The sequence below is a fragment of the Lycium barbarum genome, chromosome 11 (genome assembly GCF_019175385.1).
Source record: "Lycium barbarum isolate Lr01 chromosome 11, ASM1917538v2, whole genome shotgun sequence".
NCBI classification, from domain to species: Eukaryota; Viridiplantae; Streptophyta; class Magnoliopsida; order Solanales; family Solanaceae; genus Lycium; species Lycium barbarum.
The window spans coordinates 968,842-989,844 of NC_083347.1; the positions used below are offsets into that span (position 1 = coordinate 968,842).

General features: G+C 32.8%; 4 protein-coding genes across 4 annotated transcripts; 2 read left to right on the plus strand and 2 right to left on the minus strand.

Moving 5' to 3' along the window:
- The first annotated feature begins 7,483 nt into the window (after positions 1 to 7,483).
- On the plus strand, positions 7,484 to 10,831 carry LOC132617414 (uncharacterized). Its single transcript, XM_060332415.1, has 5 exons — positions 7,484 to 7,768; positions 7,859 to 7,923; positions 8,005 to 8,216; positions 9,127 to 9,954; positions 10,322 to 10,831. Exons 2-5 carry the CDS (start codon positions 7,887 to 7,889, stop codon positions 10,829 to 10,831), a joined length of 1,587 nt encoding a protein of 528 aa, XP_060188398.1. The 5' UTR covers positions 7,484 to 7,768; positions 7,859 to 7,886.
- An 84-nt stretch (positions 10,832 to 10,915) lies between these two features.
- LOC132617415 (uncharacterized) lies at positions 10,916 to 13,327 on the plus strand. The gene is made up of 4 exons (XM_060332416.1): positions 10,916 to 10,975; positions 11,071 to 11,196; positions 11,870 to 12,079; positions 12,163 to 13,327. Exons 1-4 carry the CDS (start codon positions 10,916 to 10,918, stop codon positions 12,469 to 12,471), a joined length of 705 nt encoding a protein of 234 aa, XP_060188399.1. The 3' UTR covers positions 12,472 to 13,327.
- Positions 13,328 to 15,206: 1,879 nt separating this feature from the next.
- Positions 15,207 to 16,723, minus strand: LOC132619056 (uncharacterized). The gene is made up of 2 exons (XM_060334033.1): positions 16,246 to 16,723; positions 15,207 to 15,814 (listed from the first exon to the last, which is right to left on the minus strand). The coding sequence occupies exons 1-2, from the start codon at positions 16,594 to 16,596 to the stop codon at positions 15,374 to 15,376; spliced, it is 792 nt and encodes a 263-aa protein (XP_060190016.1). The 5' UTR covers positions 16,597 to 16,723; the 3' UTR covers positions 15,207 to 15,373.
- Positions 16,678 to 19,495, minus strand: LOC132617425 (uncharacterized). The gene is made up of 3 exons (XM_060332428.1): positions 17,693 to 19,495; positions 16,959 to 17,509; positions 16,678 to 16,856 (listed from the first exon to the last, which is right to left on the minus strand). Exons 1-3 carry the CDS (start codon positions 18,343 to 18,345, stop codon positions 16,678 to 16,680), a joined length of 1,383 nt encoding a protein of 460 aa, XP_060188411.1. The 5' UTR covers positions 18,346 to 19,495.
- Positions 19,496 to 21,003: the final 1,508 nt, after the last annotated feature.

Consider the following 21,003-nt stretch of genomic DNA (forward strand, 5'->3'; position numbering starts at 1 on the left):
TATGTTTGCATAAGTGGTGCACTTTTAGTCACAATCCCAAATAAATTTAACGGAAAAGAACAAAAATGCCCCTAAACTTTTAGAAAAGGTATAAAAATACCCTCTATTCATCTATTTTGCTAAAACTACCCCTCAATTCAACTTTTTGGCTCATTTATTCCCCTTGACTAACAGACAACACTAATTTTAAAAAAAAAAAAAAAAATTAAATTGCACATGACATTTTATTACTGAAAAATTGATTTATTCTTTTAAAAAGAAATCTGAAACCTTGGAATTTTTTTAAATTTGGAAAACTTTTTTTTAACGAGTAAAACCTTGACTAACGGACAACACTAATTTTTTTTCTTTTCAAAATGTGAAAAATTGGATTTTTATAAAAATCTGAAAAAATTAAATTTTTTATGGAAAAACTGTGTTTAAAAAAAAAACCAGAAAACTATCTTTTTTTAAATTTAGAAGAAAATTATGGAGTATTAGTTTTGCACATTTTACTTAAAAAAACAATCAGTTTTTCAGATTTAAAAATTGAATTTTCTAAAAAAAAAATGGGGTTTCCACCCGTTAAATTTTTTTTTCCAAACTTAAAAAAATTCCACATGTTTTAATGAAAATCCAATTCTGTTTTTTTTTATATATATATATATATATATATATATATATATATATATATATATATATATATATATATAAAAGGCTTACTACATTTGTTTTTTTAAAGAAATGGATGTTGAAAAATTATTTTTCCTTATTCTACAAATAACGATTTTTCAGATTTCTTTTTAAAAGAATAAATCAATTTTTCAGTAATAAAATGTCATGTGCAATTTAATTTTTTTTTAAAAAAAAAAAATTAGTGTTGTCCGTTAGTCAAGGGGAATAAATTCTCAAAAAGTTGAATTGAGGGGTAGTTTTAGCAAAATAGATGAATAAAGGGTATTTTTATACCTTTTCTAAAAGTTCAGGGGCATTTTTGTTCTTTTCCGTTAAATTTATTTGGGATTGTGACTAAAAGTGCACCACTTATGCAAACATAATGTACTATTAGTGCACCATGTGAAAGAATATGTATGATTTTGATCCAAACCCAAACATTATGGATGATTTTGGTCCTTTTCTCTGCTTAGTTTAATCCCTTTATCTTGGGCTTAGCCATTCTTTTTGTTTTATGTGTTGTAAGATTGCATATTTGAACTTAGTAAAAGCAATTTTGATGCATTACTATAGTTTATTATTTCACTCTGTCACACAGTCCAAAGGTTGGTCAGAATGAATAAAGAGAAGGAAAAAGAGGCATTGGGAGAGGAACCAAAGACTATCATGTGTGTGACCTTGGTGGAAATGGGGCACTAATTTGCAAGGGAAAATAGAAATGTCTCTCTGAATGAATGAAACCAAATATTGCTGTTTGCAATGCAGGTTTGCTCTCTCTATTCATCTGACACAGTTTTCATTATTTGCTATGGGAATTGGACCAAAGACCAGTCCAACATTGAGCAGTAAAACCATCAATAATTTGAATGCTCCACCTCTTTCCCCTGGGGTCATACTCCAGGTTTTTATTCCAACTTATGTTGTTCGAATCTTCAAAAATAATAAATAATATTGGACGTCGAATTCTCATAAAACTATAACATTGCCCCCAACACCCTTCCATACATTCATTTGCACTACTCTCTACTTTCCGCCCCCCTCCCTCCTTTTAATATCTGTATTTATACAAGGCTTAATACCTAGATGTACCCTTAAACTTGGCATGTTTTGTAAGATAGACATATAAACTTATAAGGTGACCAGATAGACACTTAAACTTACTCAATGTGTATTTTTCAAGTTTTTCAGTTGTTTTGAAAACAAAAACTATATTTTTCAAACATTCACAATTTTCATGGCCAAACAAGCCCTAAATATATCACAAAATATTTTTTTTAAAATGCAAAAATAAGGCAAACGCATATACATGAGACTATAAATGTGCACTTAAACCAATAAATACTTGCTAATCGCAATTTTGCAACTTTCAATTAACTCGGATTTTTTTTTACACTTGAATAATTAAAAAACAATAACTTTAACCAATAAAAATCCTTAAAAAAAGAAATTTCAAATTAAGAAATTTCTAAGTTCAGTATTTCAAGTGTAAAAGAAATTTCAAATTAAGAAAACTGTAAAGCCGAGAAGAAAATCCTTAAAAAAAAAGAAATTTCTTAATTTGAAATTTCTTTTTTTAAGGATTTTTATTGGTTAAAGTTATTGTTTTTTAATTATTCAAGTGTAAAAAAAAACCGAGTTAATTGAAAGCTGCAAAATTGAGATTAGCGAGTATTTATTGGTTTAAGTGCACATTTATAGTCTCATGTATATGTGTTTGCCTTATTTTTGCATTTTAAAAAAAATATTTTGTGATATATTTAGGGCTTGTTTGGCCATGAAAATTGTGAGTGTTTGAAAAATATAGTTTTTGTTTTCAAAACAACTGAAAAACTTGAAAAATACACTTTGAGTAAGTTTAAGTGTCTATCTGGTCACCTTATAAGTTTATATGCCTATCTTACAAAACATGTCAAGTTTAAGGGTCCATCTGGGTATTAAGCCTTTATACAATATATTTTCTAACAATAGTGGCATTTGAATAAGTTTGTTCGCACCTCAACTAATTCATCGGGTACATGTTGCTTCTATCAACATAGACTATCAAGTAACTCCACCAATAAAGTTTATGCAGATGTAAAGAAATCAAGTGCTTTTCATTTTCATTTTCCTAGTGTTTCCAATTTCTTTTCCATCCTCTCTTAATTTGTAAATAGACTCTTTGTATCAGCATTTGTGTACTAGTATCCCAACTAATCGTTTAATGTCACGCATTTAAAAGATTTTATTGGTTATGTATGCATGTCGGTGATGCAACTGTGTTATCCAAGTGAAATAAACTAATTTATTTAAAAAACAATATGAGAATACCAATTTTGAAGTACTAACATATAGACAAAAATAATTGAAAAGGATATTGTTCAGGAATATGCATGCACTGGAAAAAGGAAATAGAAGAAAGAATAGGCCAGCAACAGATTCATCATGGGTCCTTGCTACCAGTTGGCCTTCAAAAAGGAAATTTATGGTTGGATTAGATTAAGGATTCCACCTTTTTGTGCAATAAAAGCTTCCCCTTTTATAAGATGCTAGAGTAGAATGATGGCCCCTAGCACTTCGTGTGAGTTAGTCACACGTTACGGATTTGAATTCTGTCACAAACAAAAGGTTGGTATTAATGTGGAAAAAAAAAATAGAGAGACGAACTTATTATCTATCAAGTTTCAAAGTGTACATTAATGACACTTGAAAATTTCTCTATTATGGAAAAAGCTTGAGGATGATGGTGCCCGATTCAGAAAATTACCACGATCAATTAGGTGAAATTATAGGGTTCTACAAACTGTCTTTTTTGTACAGGGAGCGTGGTTATAATGCTCATATTGTGTCAGTCATACAATTCGTACTGCATTGTAGAATTGTTATGCACACTATAAAATGAGACTCAATGAGTCTTTGCGCTCTACAACAAAAAATACATAAAGAGTTTTCTAGCAATGTATATCAAGAAGCTATGGCCCTCCTTGCTCAAATTCGATATTCCCCAACGACTTACTGAAATTATTTAAGTAAAGAAAAATAAAAAGATGAGTTTATATCCTTTAAGTTTTAAAAAAAAATACACTATTGGTTCTCGAAAATTTCTCAATTATTTTAAAAAAAAAAAAAAAAAAAAAACTTGAGGTGTCAGATTCAGAAAACTACTTTGAGTCCGTTTGGATTGGCTTATAAGTTGCTTATAAGTTACTTATAAGCTGTTTTCAACTTTTTTGAGTGTTTGGCTGACCAGCTTAAAGTCATTTTGTGCTTAAAATAAGCACAAAAAAATAATTGGACCCATTTGACTTAGCTTATCTAAAGCAGCTTATAAACTGAAAACAGCTTATAAGCCAAAAAAAATAAGTTAGACTACCTCAACTTATTTTTTTTAGCTTATAAGCTGCAAACAGCTTATAGGCATAAGCCCATCCAAACAGGCTCTTTGACTTAAATAGTGACCCCTCTCATTGAACTTCTGTCGGCACGTTAACAAGTTGGAAGCTTTAGTTTTGAGTTAGTGTTATTTTCCTTTACATGTACTAATTTTTATTGGCTTAATTACATTTTGACTTTTGAGTAATCAAATTATTAGTAGGAATTATGATGTTATTATGATTTTTGAGAAGTGTTATGAAGGGCTGTCATTTTCACATTTTTTATTCCTACGACCTGCCTGCTGCATGTGCATTCAACACTTCTTAATTGGTCTTGGAATTTAATATACTTCTGACCTGATTTTTCTTTTCTCTTGTAATTATGGAATCATTAAAAAAAATCATGTGCATTAGCCAAAATATTTTATGTGTTTTTCTATCAAACTATCACAACATTAAGGTTGCAGTCTAATATGTTGCTCATTTTTGAGTGATTTCTTTGCTTTCCTATTTGGATTGAAAGGGAATAAAAATCTCTCTTTTTTATTTATTTTTGTTTTATCCCTTTGATGAATTCTGCTTATGGCTAATGTCTCACTAATTAAATAGATGTAAGATAAAGCTATGCTTAAAAAATAAAAGATAAATCTTAAACTAAACTCGACGTATTGCATTTTGCCATAGATTTCTATAAAGAATCAATTAGCATAGAGTTTGAATATCATCAAGAACCTTCCGCTTTCCCTATTTTACAACACTAACCCTCTTTAAAAACAATTTTTAAAAAAGATTAAAGTGAAAAAAGAACTCTAAGTAGCTGTGTCACACTTAAATACCACATTAATATAAGCAATTGGGGTATGTAAACATGCATTAACCATTAAATTAATTTTTTCAACTAGGGCATAATTTTTTTTATGGGTAATTAGAAATGGAATCTCCATTTTGTTGGAATCTAATTGGATGGCAAGGTACGAATTGTCTCTCCACTACCAGACAGATTATTTTAGTTTGATTGGAACTAAATGATTTTGATTGAAATAGTTGAATAGTTCCATGATGATATGCTCCTTTTTTGCAACTATATTCATTGAACCAATAAAAGACATTTAAATTTCTCAGTGCGGTTGTCAGTTTTTTTTTTTTTGTTTTTTTTTTTTTGGGAGAGGGGAGTCCGGGGGGGGGGGGGGGGGGGTGTTGCTGTCTACTTGAATGTAACAAGCTTATCCACAAATTTGTACATTGATCTTTTCACTTGGTAAAGCCCAATAAAGAAGGAAGTGGAGGAGAAATATACATCTCCTGGTCATTTTCATTTGAAGAAAGTAATAATACAATAGTGAAATTTGGTAACTTGTGATAACTTTGAATTCTATGTTAAGGTGTAGTCATGTCACATGGCACTTGTTGATAAAAAACGTAGCAATAATATACATATACTACTATAAATATATGGAAGGCAATTACTGCATATGATTATGACAAAAAGTAAGTCCATCAAGACTTACTCGTTGGACCTCACAATGTATTCAACATATACTATATTCCTATTATCTCACTGGGCTAACAGGGACAGAATTTAAAGTGCGACCTCAAAAAATAGTATTACAAAGGACAATTTATATAAATAACTATCTTTTAGGAGCAATTAATCATTCATAACTATCTTTTTTATATTTACAATTCGTCAGATACAAGGCGAAGAAGCTAGGAAAAATATATAAGACAAATAATGTGGTTGGTTGGGTTCAAACCTGGGCGTGCAGGGGTAGAGCCCACTCCCAATAACCACTTCAGTCACAACCGCTTGATGTATTTTGGTATAGCTATGAATGATAATTTACAAAATCGCTGAGCTATTAAATATAAATAAATTAAAAAGTAGTTATTATCAATAATTACCTCTTAGCGATAGCTATGCGACGTAATTATTCCTATAATAAATAGGCACTTTTTAAAAAGTGAATCAGTAGTAGTATAATCTTCACCTTCTAATCATCGGGTCAGACTCCAAAGAAGTGGTTAGTATGTTGTTCAATGGAAATGAATGTTACATTCATCTCCTTAATAAATGCAGGTGTCAATAATGAGTAACGCAAGAGTATAGAAAGTGTGACATCTATTTAGAGAAGCCAATTCTGTTGTAATTTGTAAATGATCAATTTCTCTCGCTTGTCGATCTAAAAATTATAAGTTCACTCGAGCCTCACAAGGGAGGAATGACTCGACTTCTCCTACAAGAGTACATGAAGATGAAGTGCAACACATGAGAAAAGTCACATAACTTGGCCAAAAATAAAGCAAGCATGAAAGCCTTTTGGGAGCCTCCAAACTTATTCTAAATTACCATCATTTGTTATTTCTTGTTTTGTAGAAAACACATACGATATCGAATTCAAGAACAGTTAAATGATATACAAATTAATTAGTTTTCGTTATTAATCTAGGAAAAACAACACCAAATACCCCTATAATATAAAATATTTACCCGCCCCATGCCTCTCCTAAAGTAATTTCGCTTCTATCCCAGTCGGCCAGAAATATTTACCCGCCATACCCTCTCGTCCAAACCTTCCTCTGTGATACCATCGCAGTATATTTATATATCATGATGGTATCATAGAGGACTAAGAGATGGACTGAAGCAGGATGGTATCATGGAGGACTAAGAGAAGGACTGAAGCAGTCCTCATGACACCATCTCAGTATATTTATATACCGCGATAGTACCATGGTACTGAGGAGTGTCTTATTGAAGGACTGAAGCAGTCCTCCGTGATACCATCACATTTTATGTATATAAGATGATGGTATCATAGAGATTTTTTTCCTATAAAACTGTGTCTTTTTTTAATAAATGAAGGTGATCATCCATAATACCATCTTAGTATATTTATATGCCATGATGGTATCATAGAGGACTAAGAGAAGGATTGAAACAGTCTTCCATGATACCATCTCAGTATATTTATATACCACGTTGATATCATAATTTTGGGGGCATCTCGGGTAAATAGATTTGATTTTTTTTGGAGGTACGAAAGTAATTAGGGTATGAACGGGTAATTATTTTGGTTTAAGAGGGCGCAAGCGTTCTTTCCGCATTAATATAAGTATCCTTCTCATTAAAAAAGGCTTCTATCAAAATTATGCATATGGGCTAGATTCTGCCATTTATGGCCCAAAACAAGTGTTTATTGGGCTTGGGAAGAGGAATGGCTAAATTACCCATTTTCATGTGCTATGGCCTTGTGCTTCCTTTTTTTTTTTGGAATTTTTACTGGTTGTAGCTTCTCTTAAGACATATTTATTAATAATAACTACCCTTTAAATTATTTATAAATAGTAACTAAAGTACTTTTTAAAATTACTGCACATAGCTATATCAGCAACTTCTAGTTACTATGCCAAATACACACGTAAAACACTCCCCCCCCCCCCATCCCCAAATCCCACGTTTAACGGTTATTCAATTAATTAGTCTGATTCTCTCTCCAGCCACTTTAATCCTTGCCGTTTTTTTCTCACCTAGCTTCCTTCACGTTTCACCACGTTCTAACCACAGTTGCGAAATTTGGGGTAGTTGTATTTGGATAGGTTTTTACATTCTATTGGTGTATTTTTGTTCAGAATAATTTCATATTTTCAAAGATTGTGAACCGTATTCAACTTCCAATCCTTTCCTTTTTCTTCTCCAATACCTTCCTTCAAGATTCTTCAGCTTCAAATCGGCTTATGCGAAAATTGGGGAAAGTTATATTGGGGTAAGTATTTTACATTCTATTAGTGTATTTTGCTCATGACTACTTCATATTTTTCAGATTTTGAAGTGTATTCAACTTCTATTTGTTTAGGTTTTCGAGCAATTAAACTCACCTGTTAATGGCAGACGGAGCAACACCTAATAGGGTTACTCGAGGTATACCATTTACAGTTCAAAATATAGTTTTTCCTTCGTTTGATTTGGGAATTTCTCAACAACAACATAATGTTGTTGCAGCCTCTGCCGATAAAATGGCTACTGAAAGGCGTTCCAAGAATATACATGATCCTCGCAGAATTCCAAATCCACCAATTGCTAAATCGTCAAACAAAATAGATGCGGCTACAGTGACGAAGAGGAAAAAAACTACTGATGTTGTTCCGGCCAGCAAGGGGAAACAAGTCGTAGAGGCTGAAGCAGAAGAAGATCAATTACCTGTGAAGAAACAGGTATTTCTTTTAATATATATGTTTTTTTGGTTAAAATGTATGTGTAGCTAGAATGTACATCAATCTCTGCTATTACTGATGTTCAATTCCTGGGACTTTGATATTTTTTTATCAAATCATGTGTTTTGGCACATATAAATGTGTTCTTCAACAAGCGAGGAACGACAATCATGTATTTTGAACAAGTGTTAAATGTATTTTTGTTATAAATTTGCATGTTCTGTTGCACCATAAATGTGTATTTGAAGGAATGAGTAACTTAATATCATGTATTTGAACATATGAATTATATGCATTTGCACAGACTACCATGTTCATGGTAAAGGTAACTGTGTATTTGAACAAATGAAGAACTGATTTTCATGTATTTTTTCACTTTTTTTTGTATGTTTTGTTACACCTAACTGACAATCATGTATTTGAACACGTGTCATATGTATTTTTTATAAACATTTATATGTTCTGTTACACCTAAATGTGTTTTTGAGCAAATGATTAACTAAATATCATGTATTTGAACATATGAATTATATGTATTTGCACAGATTTGTACGTTCATGATACCTGTAACTATGTATTTGACTAAAAAGAAGAACTGTTTTTCATGTATTGTTACACTTTTTTTTAATGTTTTGTTACACATATTTTTGCACAGAATTGTACGTTCATGCTACCTGTAACTGTGTATTTGAACAAATGAATAACTGATTATCATGTATTTGAACTATTTTTTTGCATGTTTTGTTACAACTAATTGTGTATTTGAACGACTGAAAAACTGATTATCATGTATCTGAGCCAATTCGAGCATAAAATACACAGAAACTTGATTACATATACATTGCCATAATGTTGTTGTTTTTTTCCTATATTACATACTCATTTTTATCTACATATGACTTTTTTTCAGGACCCTAAATTCCTTGTTAAATTTCCTCCAACTCATCCTATACGATATGCTTCGTACATGAACTACAATATAAAAAAGGACTTGGAGGACAAACTTACAGAAAGACAGCAGCAACTATTTTCTAAAACTATATTTGGAAAATACTTGCAGATGCAACATTGTGAAGTCCAAGGGCAGCTGTTCCGGTGTTTAATGGTCAGAGAGCTGAAGAAAAGCACACCTGATGCTTTTGTTATTAACATTAATGGGACTGAATTGACATTTTCTCTATTTGAATTTGCATTAATGTCCGGGTTAAAGTGTTATGGTGAAGAAATCGTTTTTAACGAGGGTAAAAATGGACTGTTGGAAAAATACTTTGGTGGTTCCAAAAAAAGCGTTAAAAAGATGGAGCTAAATGAGTGCTTCAATGACAAGAATTGGGGTGTAGATGATGATGCAGATCAAGACGCTTTAAAGATTGTGGTGTTGTATTTCATTCATAACTACATACTTTCAGGTGAGAAGAGGAACGTCGTAATTCCAAGACTTCATTTTGACCTGGTAGACAGTGGACGGTACAAGGACTACACATGGGGCAAGGAAGCATTTGTTGATTTGATTAAAAACATTCACAATAAGATGGACAAGCCGAAACAGTATTACTGTCTTCGGGGTTTTCCATTTGCTATTCAAGCATGGTTATATGAGTGTTGTTCCAATGTGGACCCAGATTTAGCCGTAAGAAATGGAGACCGATTCCCCAGGATCTTAAATTGGAAGACAGTAGACCCAACACCATCATTTAACCACCTGATGACTGGGATGTTCAAGGATGACGTATCTGAGGTAGGTCTCTATCCTAACTGAAGTGGCTTTATACATTAGCAAACATGTGTTTTTTGAACTGTATTATCATAGGTGTTCTTTTTTATCACAAATACACAGTCTTTGTTCCTTTTTATCACAAATACACAGTCTTTGAACCATTTATTATCATGTATTTGTATATATATTTTTTATGTATTTGTACATATGATCATTATCATGTATTTGAACATATGAGTTATAAGTATTTTGTTATGTTCAAATACATGCAAAATCAGTTTCACTGTCACATTCATGAAAGTACTAGTTTCAATAATATTTTAACTAAAGCATGTATTTGTACACAAAATATATGTAACGGTCAACTCACATATGTTCATTTTTGCAGGACCATGTTACATATAATAATATTGTGCCGGTCATTTCTGAGGTTGAGACTCTTGGACTACGTCCATATCTCAGCAACAGAACTGCAGCAACCACCAACACACATGAGGTTGCAGATGATTATGATGATTTCAGTTCCACACCACCCCACTTGGCTGCTGCAAAACAACCTCAAAAGAAGGATGCATCAAAATCTCCACCACACAAGAAGCCGAAACAGATGCGAACTGTACCACAGACAGTGGACAATACAACAACTCCAATCCCAAGTACTGTTACTCATTCTAGGGGTGGACGATCTACCAGACGTCCTATTTTGGCATCAAACAAGTCTGTTGCAACAAAGGAAAAGGAAAAGTCATGTCCAAGCGCCCCCCGTCTCCATCCCGACCGTGTTTCTGATGATGCTCCAAATACCAGCAAATCAGATGACATCAAAACTTTGAGGCAGGAACTTAACGAGTTTAAGAACAATGTAAGTATTTTTATGATGTTACTTATGTTATTTTAGTTATGTATTAATAAGCAATGCATTTTAACGGTTTTTTTTATGAAAAAATAGGTTTATGCTGAATTAAAGGATCTTCGCAAAGCCATGGATGCAAAATTCGACAGGGTTTTTGACCTTATCAAAGGGCATCAAACTTTTGAAAAGGTCTGGAAAAAAAAATCAACACGTCGACAATTGTTTTTTTAGTATATCCGCACAATTCATGAATATATTTATCAAATACACCTTTTTGTTCTTAGGGTGCTGACAGCGAAGCTCCGGTTCATCTTCCCGATGCTGACATACATCAGCCAGCGGATGACTACTTGGACCATGGGGATGACATTCAAATGGAGACGGATACAGGCCATGTAGATTCAGCAATTGTAAGTCTTATGTATCTGCAGATAAATTATAACGTGCACCAGTATATTGTAAGGAACAATATACATGTGCAGTTGATATGGGTAGAAAATAGAAATCAAAGCATATAATTGGTCTGTCAAATACATAAAATTGTAGTTGCTTGATTTTTAAATACATAGTTAGGTGTAACAAACCATACAAAAAAAGTGTTAAGATATATGATAATCAGTTTTTCAGTTGTTCAAATACACAGTTAGTTGTAACAAAACATGCAAAAAAAGAGTTCAAATACATAACAATCAGTTATTCATTTGTTCAAAATACACAGTTACGGGTAGCATGAACGTACAATTCTGTGCAAAATATGTGTAACAAAACATTAAAAAAAAAGTGTAACAATACATGAAAATCAGTTCTTCATTTTTGGTCAAATACATAGTTACAAGTATCATGAACGTACACAGTTACGATTAAATATCGGTGAGCATGTATTTATAGAATTTTTGTTTTTAATTGGGTTACTGTTTATTTGGGCACATAACTTGTTATACTATTTTTTTATTGTGATGTATTTTTGTATATTTCAGTTACAATGTTCGGGTTTTATCGATTCATTTGGTTTTATTTGAATTAATTGATTTATGTATTTTATCTTTTTTATAAAATATCTTTATGGGAGTGGAGACAGGATAGGGAGATGTGCCAGATATTGGAGTCGGTCATTGCAACGAGAGTGGGGATACACTAAAAGCTTCGACTGAAGAGATTAATGACGGAGGTGATCTTTCAGGAGAACCTAAGAGCTCAGCCCAGTTCCCTTGTGATGTATCACGGAAAGATAAAGATGAAGGAAACCATGAATCTGATGCCACTCGACAAGATGATTCATCGAACAATAGTGAGGTACGTTATATGGATTTTATCAAATGTTTTAGTGTACGAAAAATACAAGCGACTTTAAAAAATGTACCTTTTTGTTCAATCAGGGCATGATAGCACAGGTCCTAGCTGATATAGCTGCCTCAGACATAGCTACACAATCAGTTAAAGAACAAGATGCCGGGGAACACATTGATCATATTGTATCTGAGAAGCCCTATATTGCAGTTACAGACGCAAAACCTCTATCTCAGTGGTTGTTGCCCGACGAGTTTTTACCAAGCCAGACTCCTGGAAAACAAGTGATTTTGCATCCATCAATGTCTCGAGCCACTCGTCCCAGTAGATACAAGAGTTCACCATACATGACAGATTTTGGTTCAGCTTCAGGTATGTATTTTATTCACATTTATTAACGTTTTTCACGTATTTATGTAAACATATGTTATTTCTTCATTATGCATTACACAGGAAGCAGTTCGTCGAAGATCCATGTGTCTATTTTTTACAAAAAATTTCCATTTGAGCAAGATCCCATTACCGGTCCACTTGATGTACAGCTTCTTGATCAATACCGTGTGTGGCTTCGTCACGGATTACTTGTTAGGCACGATAACAAGTATGTTTTTTTATCCACAAGTACAGATTTTGTTTTTTTGGTCATTTTGTTCTTTTTATCAATACCGGTCATCTTGTTTTTGTTTTTGCTATACACACCCCTTTCTTTGTCTCTGTGTATGTGTATGTGTTTTCGAGATATCATAACATAAGTTTTCTTTGTTTTTTTTGGTCATCTTGTTCTTTGTAAGACTTACTAGTATATCTTTTTTGACCTGTTCTATTTTTTTTTTTTTTGCATTCATGTTCAACTTGATTTTTTGTTTGGCATACATACTGATTTTTTTTGGCATACATACTGCTTTATTTTTGTCTCGCTCTATGTGTATGTATCTTTCTGTATGTGTGTTATACTGTCATATTTATTATTTTTTCACACATACCATTTTCATTTGTCTCTGTATGTGTATGTGTTTTTGAGATGAAAACAATTTTTGAGGATTTTGTTTTTTCAAACAGTTTTTCATATTGCACAGAAGCTACAACAAGATACTCCCAAAACATAATGGATGATGAGTATTTATGTATTTTTCTTTTATAGAAACTATAAGGAAGACCATTACAAAAAGAAGATGGCAGTTTTTTAGCATGGGGTCGAGTACAATTTTGGCATCACAACTGTCGCCGATAAAAATTGGTTCTACCTTTTATCAATGCCTTGCCAACTATGGAATGATGAGGTGCAATATAGCTGAACTATACACTTAGTTATTTTTAAATAGTTCATGTATTTTTTTTTGTGTTTTTAACTACTGTATTTTTATGATTGTAGCACATTGACGTCATTTTCTACTACTTTCGAAAGAAAGACAAGTATGACAATAGGATCAATTACAAATTCACCACGGTGGACTGTGTATTCAGGCAGAAGGTTGATGTTGTCTATAGCGCCTATCACAATCTTGAAACTCAAACCAATGTGGCCAACGAAGAGCAAGTGTTATGCGAGTACGTGAAGGGGCACAGGATTCTTGCAAATGTCCCGTGGCATACGGTTGACAATGTGTTGATTCCAATCAACATACAAGAACAAAATCACTGGATATTGGTTGTGCTTTCATTCAAGGACAGGTAATTTAATATAATATATATATATATATATATATATATATATATTTTGTTAAGATAAGTGTTCGCTGTATTTTGAAGGAAGATTTTGATACCTTTTTTCTAAGCACGTATTTTTGTGTCTTTGGGTATCCTTATTTTTTATGGACAAGCGTCTTTACGTGTATGACTCGTATCAAGCAGCAGGGCATAATGCAGTTGTTAGGGATGAAGTACAAAAACTTGCTACACTTCTACCACATTTCCTACATATTGGTGGATTCTTCGTAGACCAAAAAAGCATAGATTTGGTCAAAAACCCGGCTTATGCGGATAAGGCACAAAATGATAGTCTTGAAGTAGTCTATGCGGAAAATCTGCCTCAGCAGGCCAGTGGCAGCATGTAAGTTGTTCATGTATTTTTTTTTAAAAGTATTTATGTATTTTCTAACAATTGATAAACTAAAAATCAAGCTCAAACACTTTTCAAATACATATGTGCACATATGTATTTGTACTTATTAATAAATATTTTTTTACCTCATCAAAGTGTACAGTATTCTTAATTTTTCTCATACATCTTTTTTCCAGGGATTGTGGTGTTTACGTGGCATTATTTGCTGAGTATTTGAGCTCGGGTGGAGTGGTTCCAGCTACAATTGATGCAAACATGATGCGTATTAGATATGGTGCACTCCTATGGGACTACGCAGAACGAAAGGTAGCGGACGACGCTGAGAGCGATAATGAGGTGCCACCAAGACCAATTAGGCCAGCCATAGATTACACATCTGTTGATGCAATCGATGTTTGATTAGTACTGATTTATAACTTTAGATCAATACCGGATTTGTGATTAGTTTTAAGTGAACCTAGTTTGGCACGCATTTTTTGGTTTTAGAAGTATTTTACAATTTGGTGTCACTCAATTTTTAATTTACCAATATTCAGCTATTATGACTGCATTCAAAATACATCAAGTTGAGTAATTTGAGTATATTTGTCTATTTTCAAATACACAGCTGACCAAACACACAATATATGTTTTGCAGTTTTATCTATGTTGGATTATGAACTTACCAAGTTGTTACTGCATTCAAATATATACAAATACACAACATACATGTGCAGTTTATCATACGTTGGATTACCAACTAACAATCTAGTGGGATTCAAGTTTGTAATTAACACATTTTGTTATATCATTCACACTGTGTATTACATCAAGTTGAGCTTTTTTAAATATATTTTAAGTATATCCAAATACACTCAAGTTTCAAATTACCACATTTTGTTATATCATTCACACTATGTATTCCATCAAGTTGAGCATTTTTTAATATATTTTAAGTTTATCCAAATACACAGTTTTCCAACATAGATAAATACATGTGCAGTTTTTTCTTATGAACATATCAAGATGTTATTGCATTTAAATATATAACAATACACGAGATAGATGTGTATTTTTATATCTTATGTTGGATTATGAACTTATGTCATCATTCAGAGTGTGTATTTCATGTAAGTTATATTATTCGGAACTAAGTAATCTATTTAAACTAACTACCTTTATTCGAATATCGCAAAAAAAAAAAACAACGTATTTTTAATAACAAATGCAAATGGCAATAAATAAATAATAAAAAAAAATCACTTCTTCCGAGGCTCAAAACTACATGAACGTCTATTGTGTCCCAGCTGTCCACAAGTGCTGCAAGCATATCTTTTTTTACCAATAAGCAATTCCCTTAACGGCTTATCACGCTTCAACTTCGGCCTACCGGGCGGTCTCTTGTATCTTGGTGGCAAAACTACATCCTCCAAGATGTATGTGAGAATCTTCCATTCACGCTCGTCAGGGAGAGGATCCACAGGTATATCATATGTTTTCACCACAGTCTCCAGTTTGAACAATTCTGAGCAATAATCATCAGCTTTTAGATTTTTCTTTTTTAATACAGCCCAAGCATGTGGGCAAGGAATTTCATCTATTTGAAACATACGACAACTGCAAGTTTTGTTTTTCAAGCAAACAACAAAACGCCTTCTTCCATCATGGACTGTGTACACATATTCGGTTGATGGTTCCACCTACAAAAGTCATTAGTTGTATTTGTTGAGTATGCAGTAAAATAAATACAAATACATCAATATGCTTTTACACAAATACATACAAATACATCCTCAAACATGCTTGAACTTTAAAAATAACAAAGACAAATCAACCTTAAGATTTCAACATTTGATGCAGGCTACATTAACATTGTATTTAAAGTATAGGATGTGTAATAAATAAAAGAAAAAAAATAAAGAATAGCTTGCACACATATACAAATAGAACCTGACTAATACAGCCAAAACATATCAAATACATGACAAACCTGCAACCGACAATTACAGAATAATAGAACAGATACGATGAAAAAATTTGAGCATCCAAATACAGCCAAATAAATCACACGCAGCTAACGATAACTGCAGGTCATTAAAGTATATTTTAAATGAATTTAATTTAAACGTACCGTCATACGTAAACATAGATACTCATTTATTGATAGCTTCTCCTGGAACTTCTTAGAGAGTGTTGTGAACGTGTATGTACCGTTCCTCCGGTTAGTGTAATTCCATCTACCATACATCTTCCTAACTTCTTCAAGAAAATCAAATATAGGCAGTTCTCTTGCCGCTACAAGGTGACGATTGATACACTCTGCTATGTTCGAAGTCATGGTCCACCCTCGGTTAACAGATGCATACACTCTAGCCCACTTTTCTCTTCCAGCTAAATCCAAATACTCTGCCACCCGAATATCTGCCTTAACAACCTTCGCCATCAACTCATCAAATTCATCCTGTGTGTATGCCTTTGCCATTGCATAAAACACTGGACTCAATACATCTTTACTCTTCTTGTAATTCTTACATACGTTACCCCACAAATGCCATATGCACGCTTAATGCGGAACATTTGGATAAGTTAGACATACAGCTTGGTTTATGCTTTCATTCCTATCAGATACGATACACATATTCTCTCTAACTCCATAGGCTTCTCTGAACCGCTCAAAGAACAACGTCCAAGACTTGTCATTCTCAGAATCTATCACACCATATGCTAAGGGAAGTATATTGCCTGCACATTCAGTTGCGTTTAAACAAAAGAAATTAGTATGTATTTATAAATTTAATAAATACAATATTTCATTTTCATAATATATATGTGTTTTTGGCTTACCTGCACCGTCTAGTGTGCTTGCTGAAACGAATGTGCCGTTGTATGCTGTTTTAAGGTGGCTCCCGTCTACTATCACAATGGGTCTACAACACTCAAAGCCCTTGATAAATGCATATAATGCTATAAAAACATAAAGGAACTCGTTGTCATGGGACTTGCGCATTCGTATATGCGACCCAGGATATGTTTTATCCATGATATATAGATTTCTGGGTAACTTATTGTATGATTCTGCTGGCTCACCCATTAAGTCCTTCATAGCCCTCTCTTTAGCCCGCCAAGCGACCATGTAAGACACATCCATGCCAAAGTCCTTCAATACATCATCCACTATGTCATTAGGTGTGTATTTCCTCTTATGGTTGGCTACTTTGGGTTTAACAATCCCTCCTATTAACCAACTTGTGGCATGCCGTTGCGAATACACTTTATCCTTTAGCGGACATGTATTCTTGTCACAGAACTCCCTGACTAAGAACATTTCTGATTTCCCAACACTTGATGCCCTGAATTTCCAATTACATTCTTCGGACACACACACAAGTGTGTAGCTACAAATACACAGATCAACATAAATAAATTAAGTAAAAAAACATCAGTCAATAAAAGGCATATAATATGATAGAACAGTTAAATACATAGCACAATTTCGGATAAAACAAAATATTTGAATAAATCAACTTATACAATATAAATACATAACATTATACACACTATAAGACCTTTTACCGTACCTTATTGCATTAGACCTCTCCGTACGAAAATTAAACCTATGTGAAATTGCATAATTTTCCATCACAGCCTTTAATGTATTTTTGTCCTTGTAGACTTGATCAACAACAACCTCTTTTTGATTTTTGTCTTCGATAATTAGATTGGTGTCTTTTTCAAATATAGCAACATCCTTGATATAACTTGAAGACGCAAAGTCTACACACCCGACTGTTTTCATAGAATCGAACTGACTTGTGTATCCAAGTTGCAAAATCTCCCCTTGAATACAACTTTCATCAGATACACAGTTGTCAAGGCGTTTATCATTACAAGTTATGCACAAAGGATACATTGCTAACTGTTTATTCTCTTTCTTCAAATCCACGTAAACTCTGACACCCATATCATTGTGTATTTCCATCGGCATATTACTACCCTCCACCATGTATTTGATGTATATTTCTGTTCTGGACGTGTCTAACTTCAACTGTGTTGCAATTGTCTGTAACAAATCCATATATGTTGAATACTCCTTGAAAACAACAACATCGATTTTAAAATTCACATAACGGTTCTCATTATTCCAAGTACCACAGTGTCTAATTAACGAAGAGATATACGACATTTTTCCTGCAACCGAATTCAATATGCTTGGTAAATTCCTGAAATACATTATCAAATAAAATATGGGATTATTCTAGAAAACAACTAACAATGGATAAAATCAACACATACAAAATATATACAAATTATGACACAAAGATTTGAATATATGCGTATTATTGGACACGCAGTTCATTGGTGCTTCAAATACATTAACACATATGTCAGGACAATACATATACGCTCAAATCTTTATATGTATTTACTTGTATGTAGTTAGGTGTAACAAAACATACCAAAAAGGTGTTCAAAATACACAGTTAGGTGTAACAAAACATATAAAACCAGTGTTCAGATACATGAAAACCAGTTCATCATTTGTTCAAAATACACAGTTAGTTGTAAAAAAACATACAAAACCAGTGTTCAGATACATGAAAATCAGTTCTTCGTTTGTTCAAATACACACCTAGGTGTAACAGCACATACCCAAAAGTGATCAAATACATGAAAATCAGTTCTTCATTTGTTCAAATACAATCTCACAAAACATTCAAACAAAGCTGTAACAGTTGTTCCTTTGTTCAAATAGACACCTAGGTGTAACAGCACATACCCAAAAGTATTCAAATTCAAATAAATCAGTTATTCATTTGTTCAAATACACAGTTAGTTGTAACAAAAAATACAAAACCAGTGTTCAGAAACGTCAAAATCAGTTCTTCCTTTGTTCAAATACACACCTCGGTGTAACAACACATACCCAAAATTGTTCAAATACCTGAAAATCAGTTCTTCATTTGTTCAAATACACATTAATGATAATCATCTCTTCATTTGTTAAAAAACACAGAAATGATAATCCGTTTTCATTTGTTCAAATACAAGCTCACAAAACATTTAAAAAAAGCTGTAACAAAACATTCAAACAAATATGTAGATCATCTCTGATTCACAAAAAAAAAATACACGAAGTCGTCTGTCTGTGTATTTTTTTTTTCACATTGATGAACTGACGGCACTACATATAGAGATGAACAAATCACTGCCTAAAATATAAAAACATAACAATAGAGATAATAAAACATAAAAACGAAAATCAAATTCCACAAAACCATAACTCACCAAAAGCGGTACTTCAACAGTTTGTACAGTGAGTTTGATTTGTAAAATATTTTCTCCAAATTTGCTTTTGTGTCATCAAAACTTCTGTTTTTTGAGTTCCCTCTGTTTTGAATTTTTTTGAAGATTGATTTTACGTTACTAAGAAGAATAAGGAGAGAGAGAAGGAGAAACGTGTGATTAATGGGATTTTAATTTGCTGGAAGAGATTGTAAAATATTTAATTTCACCTTTCCATATTAAACGCATGACTAGTGCCTAATATCCAGGGATTTTTTTTTATCATACACGTTACATGCCACATATCCGTGTATTTGAAGAATTCCAAATACACCAAAATTAATATGTTTTTTGCCATAATATTAGCTACGAGCTGTAATATTGGAATGGTAGCTATATTTGGTTACATCCAATCTTATGGTAGCTATTCCTGTAAGATTGCCTTTTTTTTTTTTTGCGCGGATTGCGCTTCTTTTGGGGTGGTCATGAATTTTAGCCCCTCAAATTGCTGGTCTTTAAGTTTTGTCCTTCGCTTAAAAAGGTAGCAAAAAATATCCTGAGATTCTGGGTTTGAACCCCCGCTCAATAAAAAAATAAAGAATTCGCAAGGCAAGGCTTTGCAAAAAGTTCTGCCTTATGCGGCAAATTTTACCTTAAGGCATAGACAGAACTTTTAGTTATGCATTAAGGCAAAGTCTGCCCCATGCATTAACTAAAAGTTTGCCTTATAAGACAAAGTTCGGCCCTCTCCGGCAGACTTTTAGTTATGCCTTAAGAAAAGTTTGTCGCATAAGGTAGAACTTTTTGCAAAGTCTTGCTTTGCGATTTTTTATTTTATTTTTATGACTAAGCCGGGGTTCGAATCCAGAACCTCGGGGTATTTTAGGCGAAAGACAAGAATTAAGGGCAAAAACTAAAGACCACCCCCAACGAAGGGCAATCGTGCAAATTAACCCTTGTGCTTCAAGCCCTTCATTTGTCAAAGTTTTTTGTTAGTCCAAATTATTGGTAATTTAACAATTAAATTTACAAGTATCTTAATTCTTTTCCCTATCATCGTGATTGCCACTTCACATTGAATAATGTAACTTGTTTAGTATTTATTGAAAAATCATGCGAGGTCATACGAAAAGCTTTGTTTTTTCAAATTTTTAATAAAAAGTTGTACGAAGAAAAAGAAAATGTTGATAGGGTGTAACTTTTCTTGAGTATTATATGTTTGAAAAGTCTACTGTTCTTTAACTTTTGTCTTTTCCTTTTATTCTTCCTGTTTTCTTTTCCTTTTCCTCTCCATTTTCCCTCTTATTTTTCGTCTTTGACAGAATAACTCATCTTGCTTAATGTGATTAAACAATATTCATTAATCCGATTTCTTATTTTTATAATAACAACATTGTCATAAATGTTTTTGGTCGTTTTGTATTCGGAGAACTGAAGGTATTTCTGATCTGGTGTAGCTTTTAAGAAGAACTTGATTTCTTTGGATGATTTTTAGCTAACCACAGTTTAAGCTTTGCAAAATTACAAATATTAGTTACCCGCAAGGGTGATTTAGTTGGTTGAGCATGAGACTTCCATAATGGAGATTTCAGGTTCGAAACTCTCT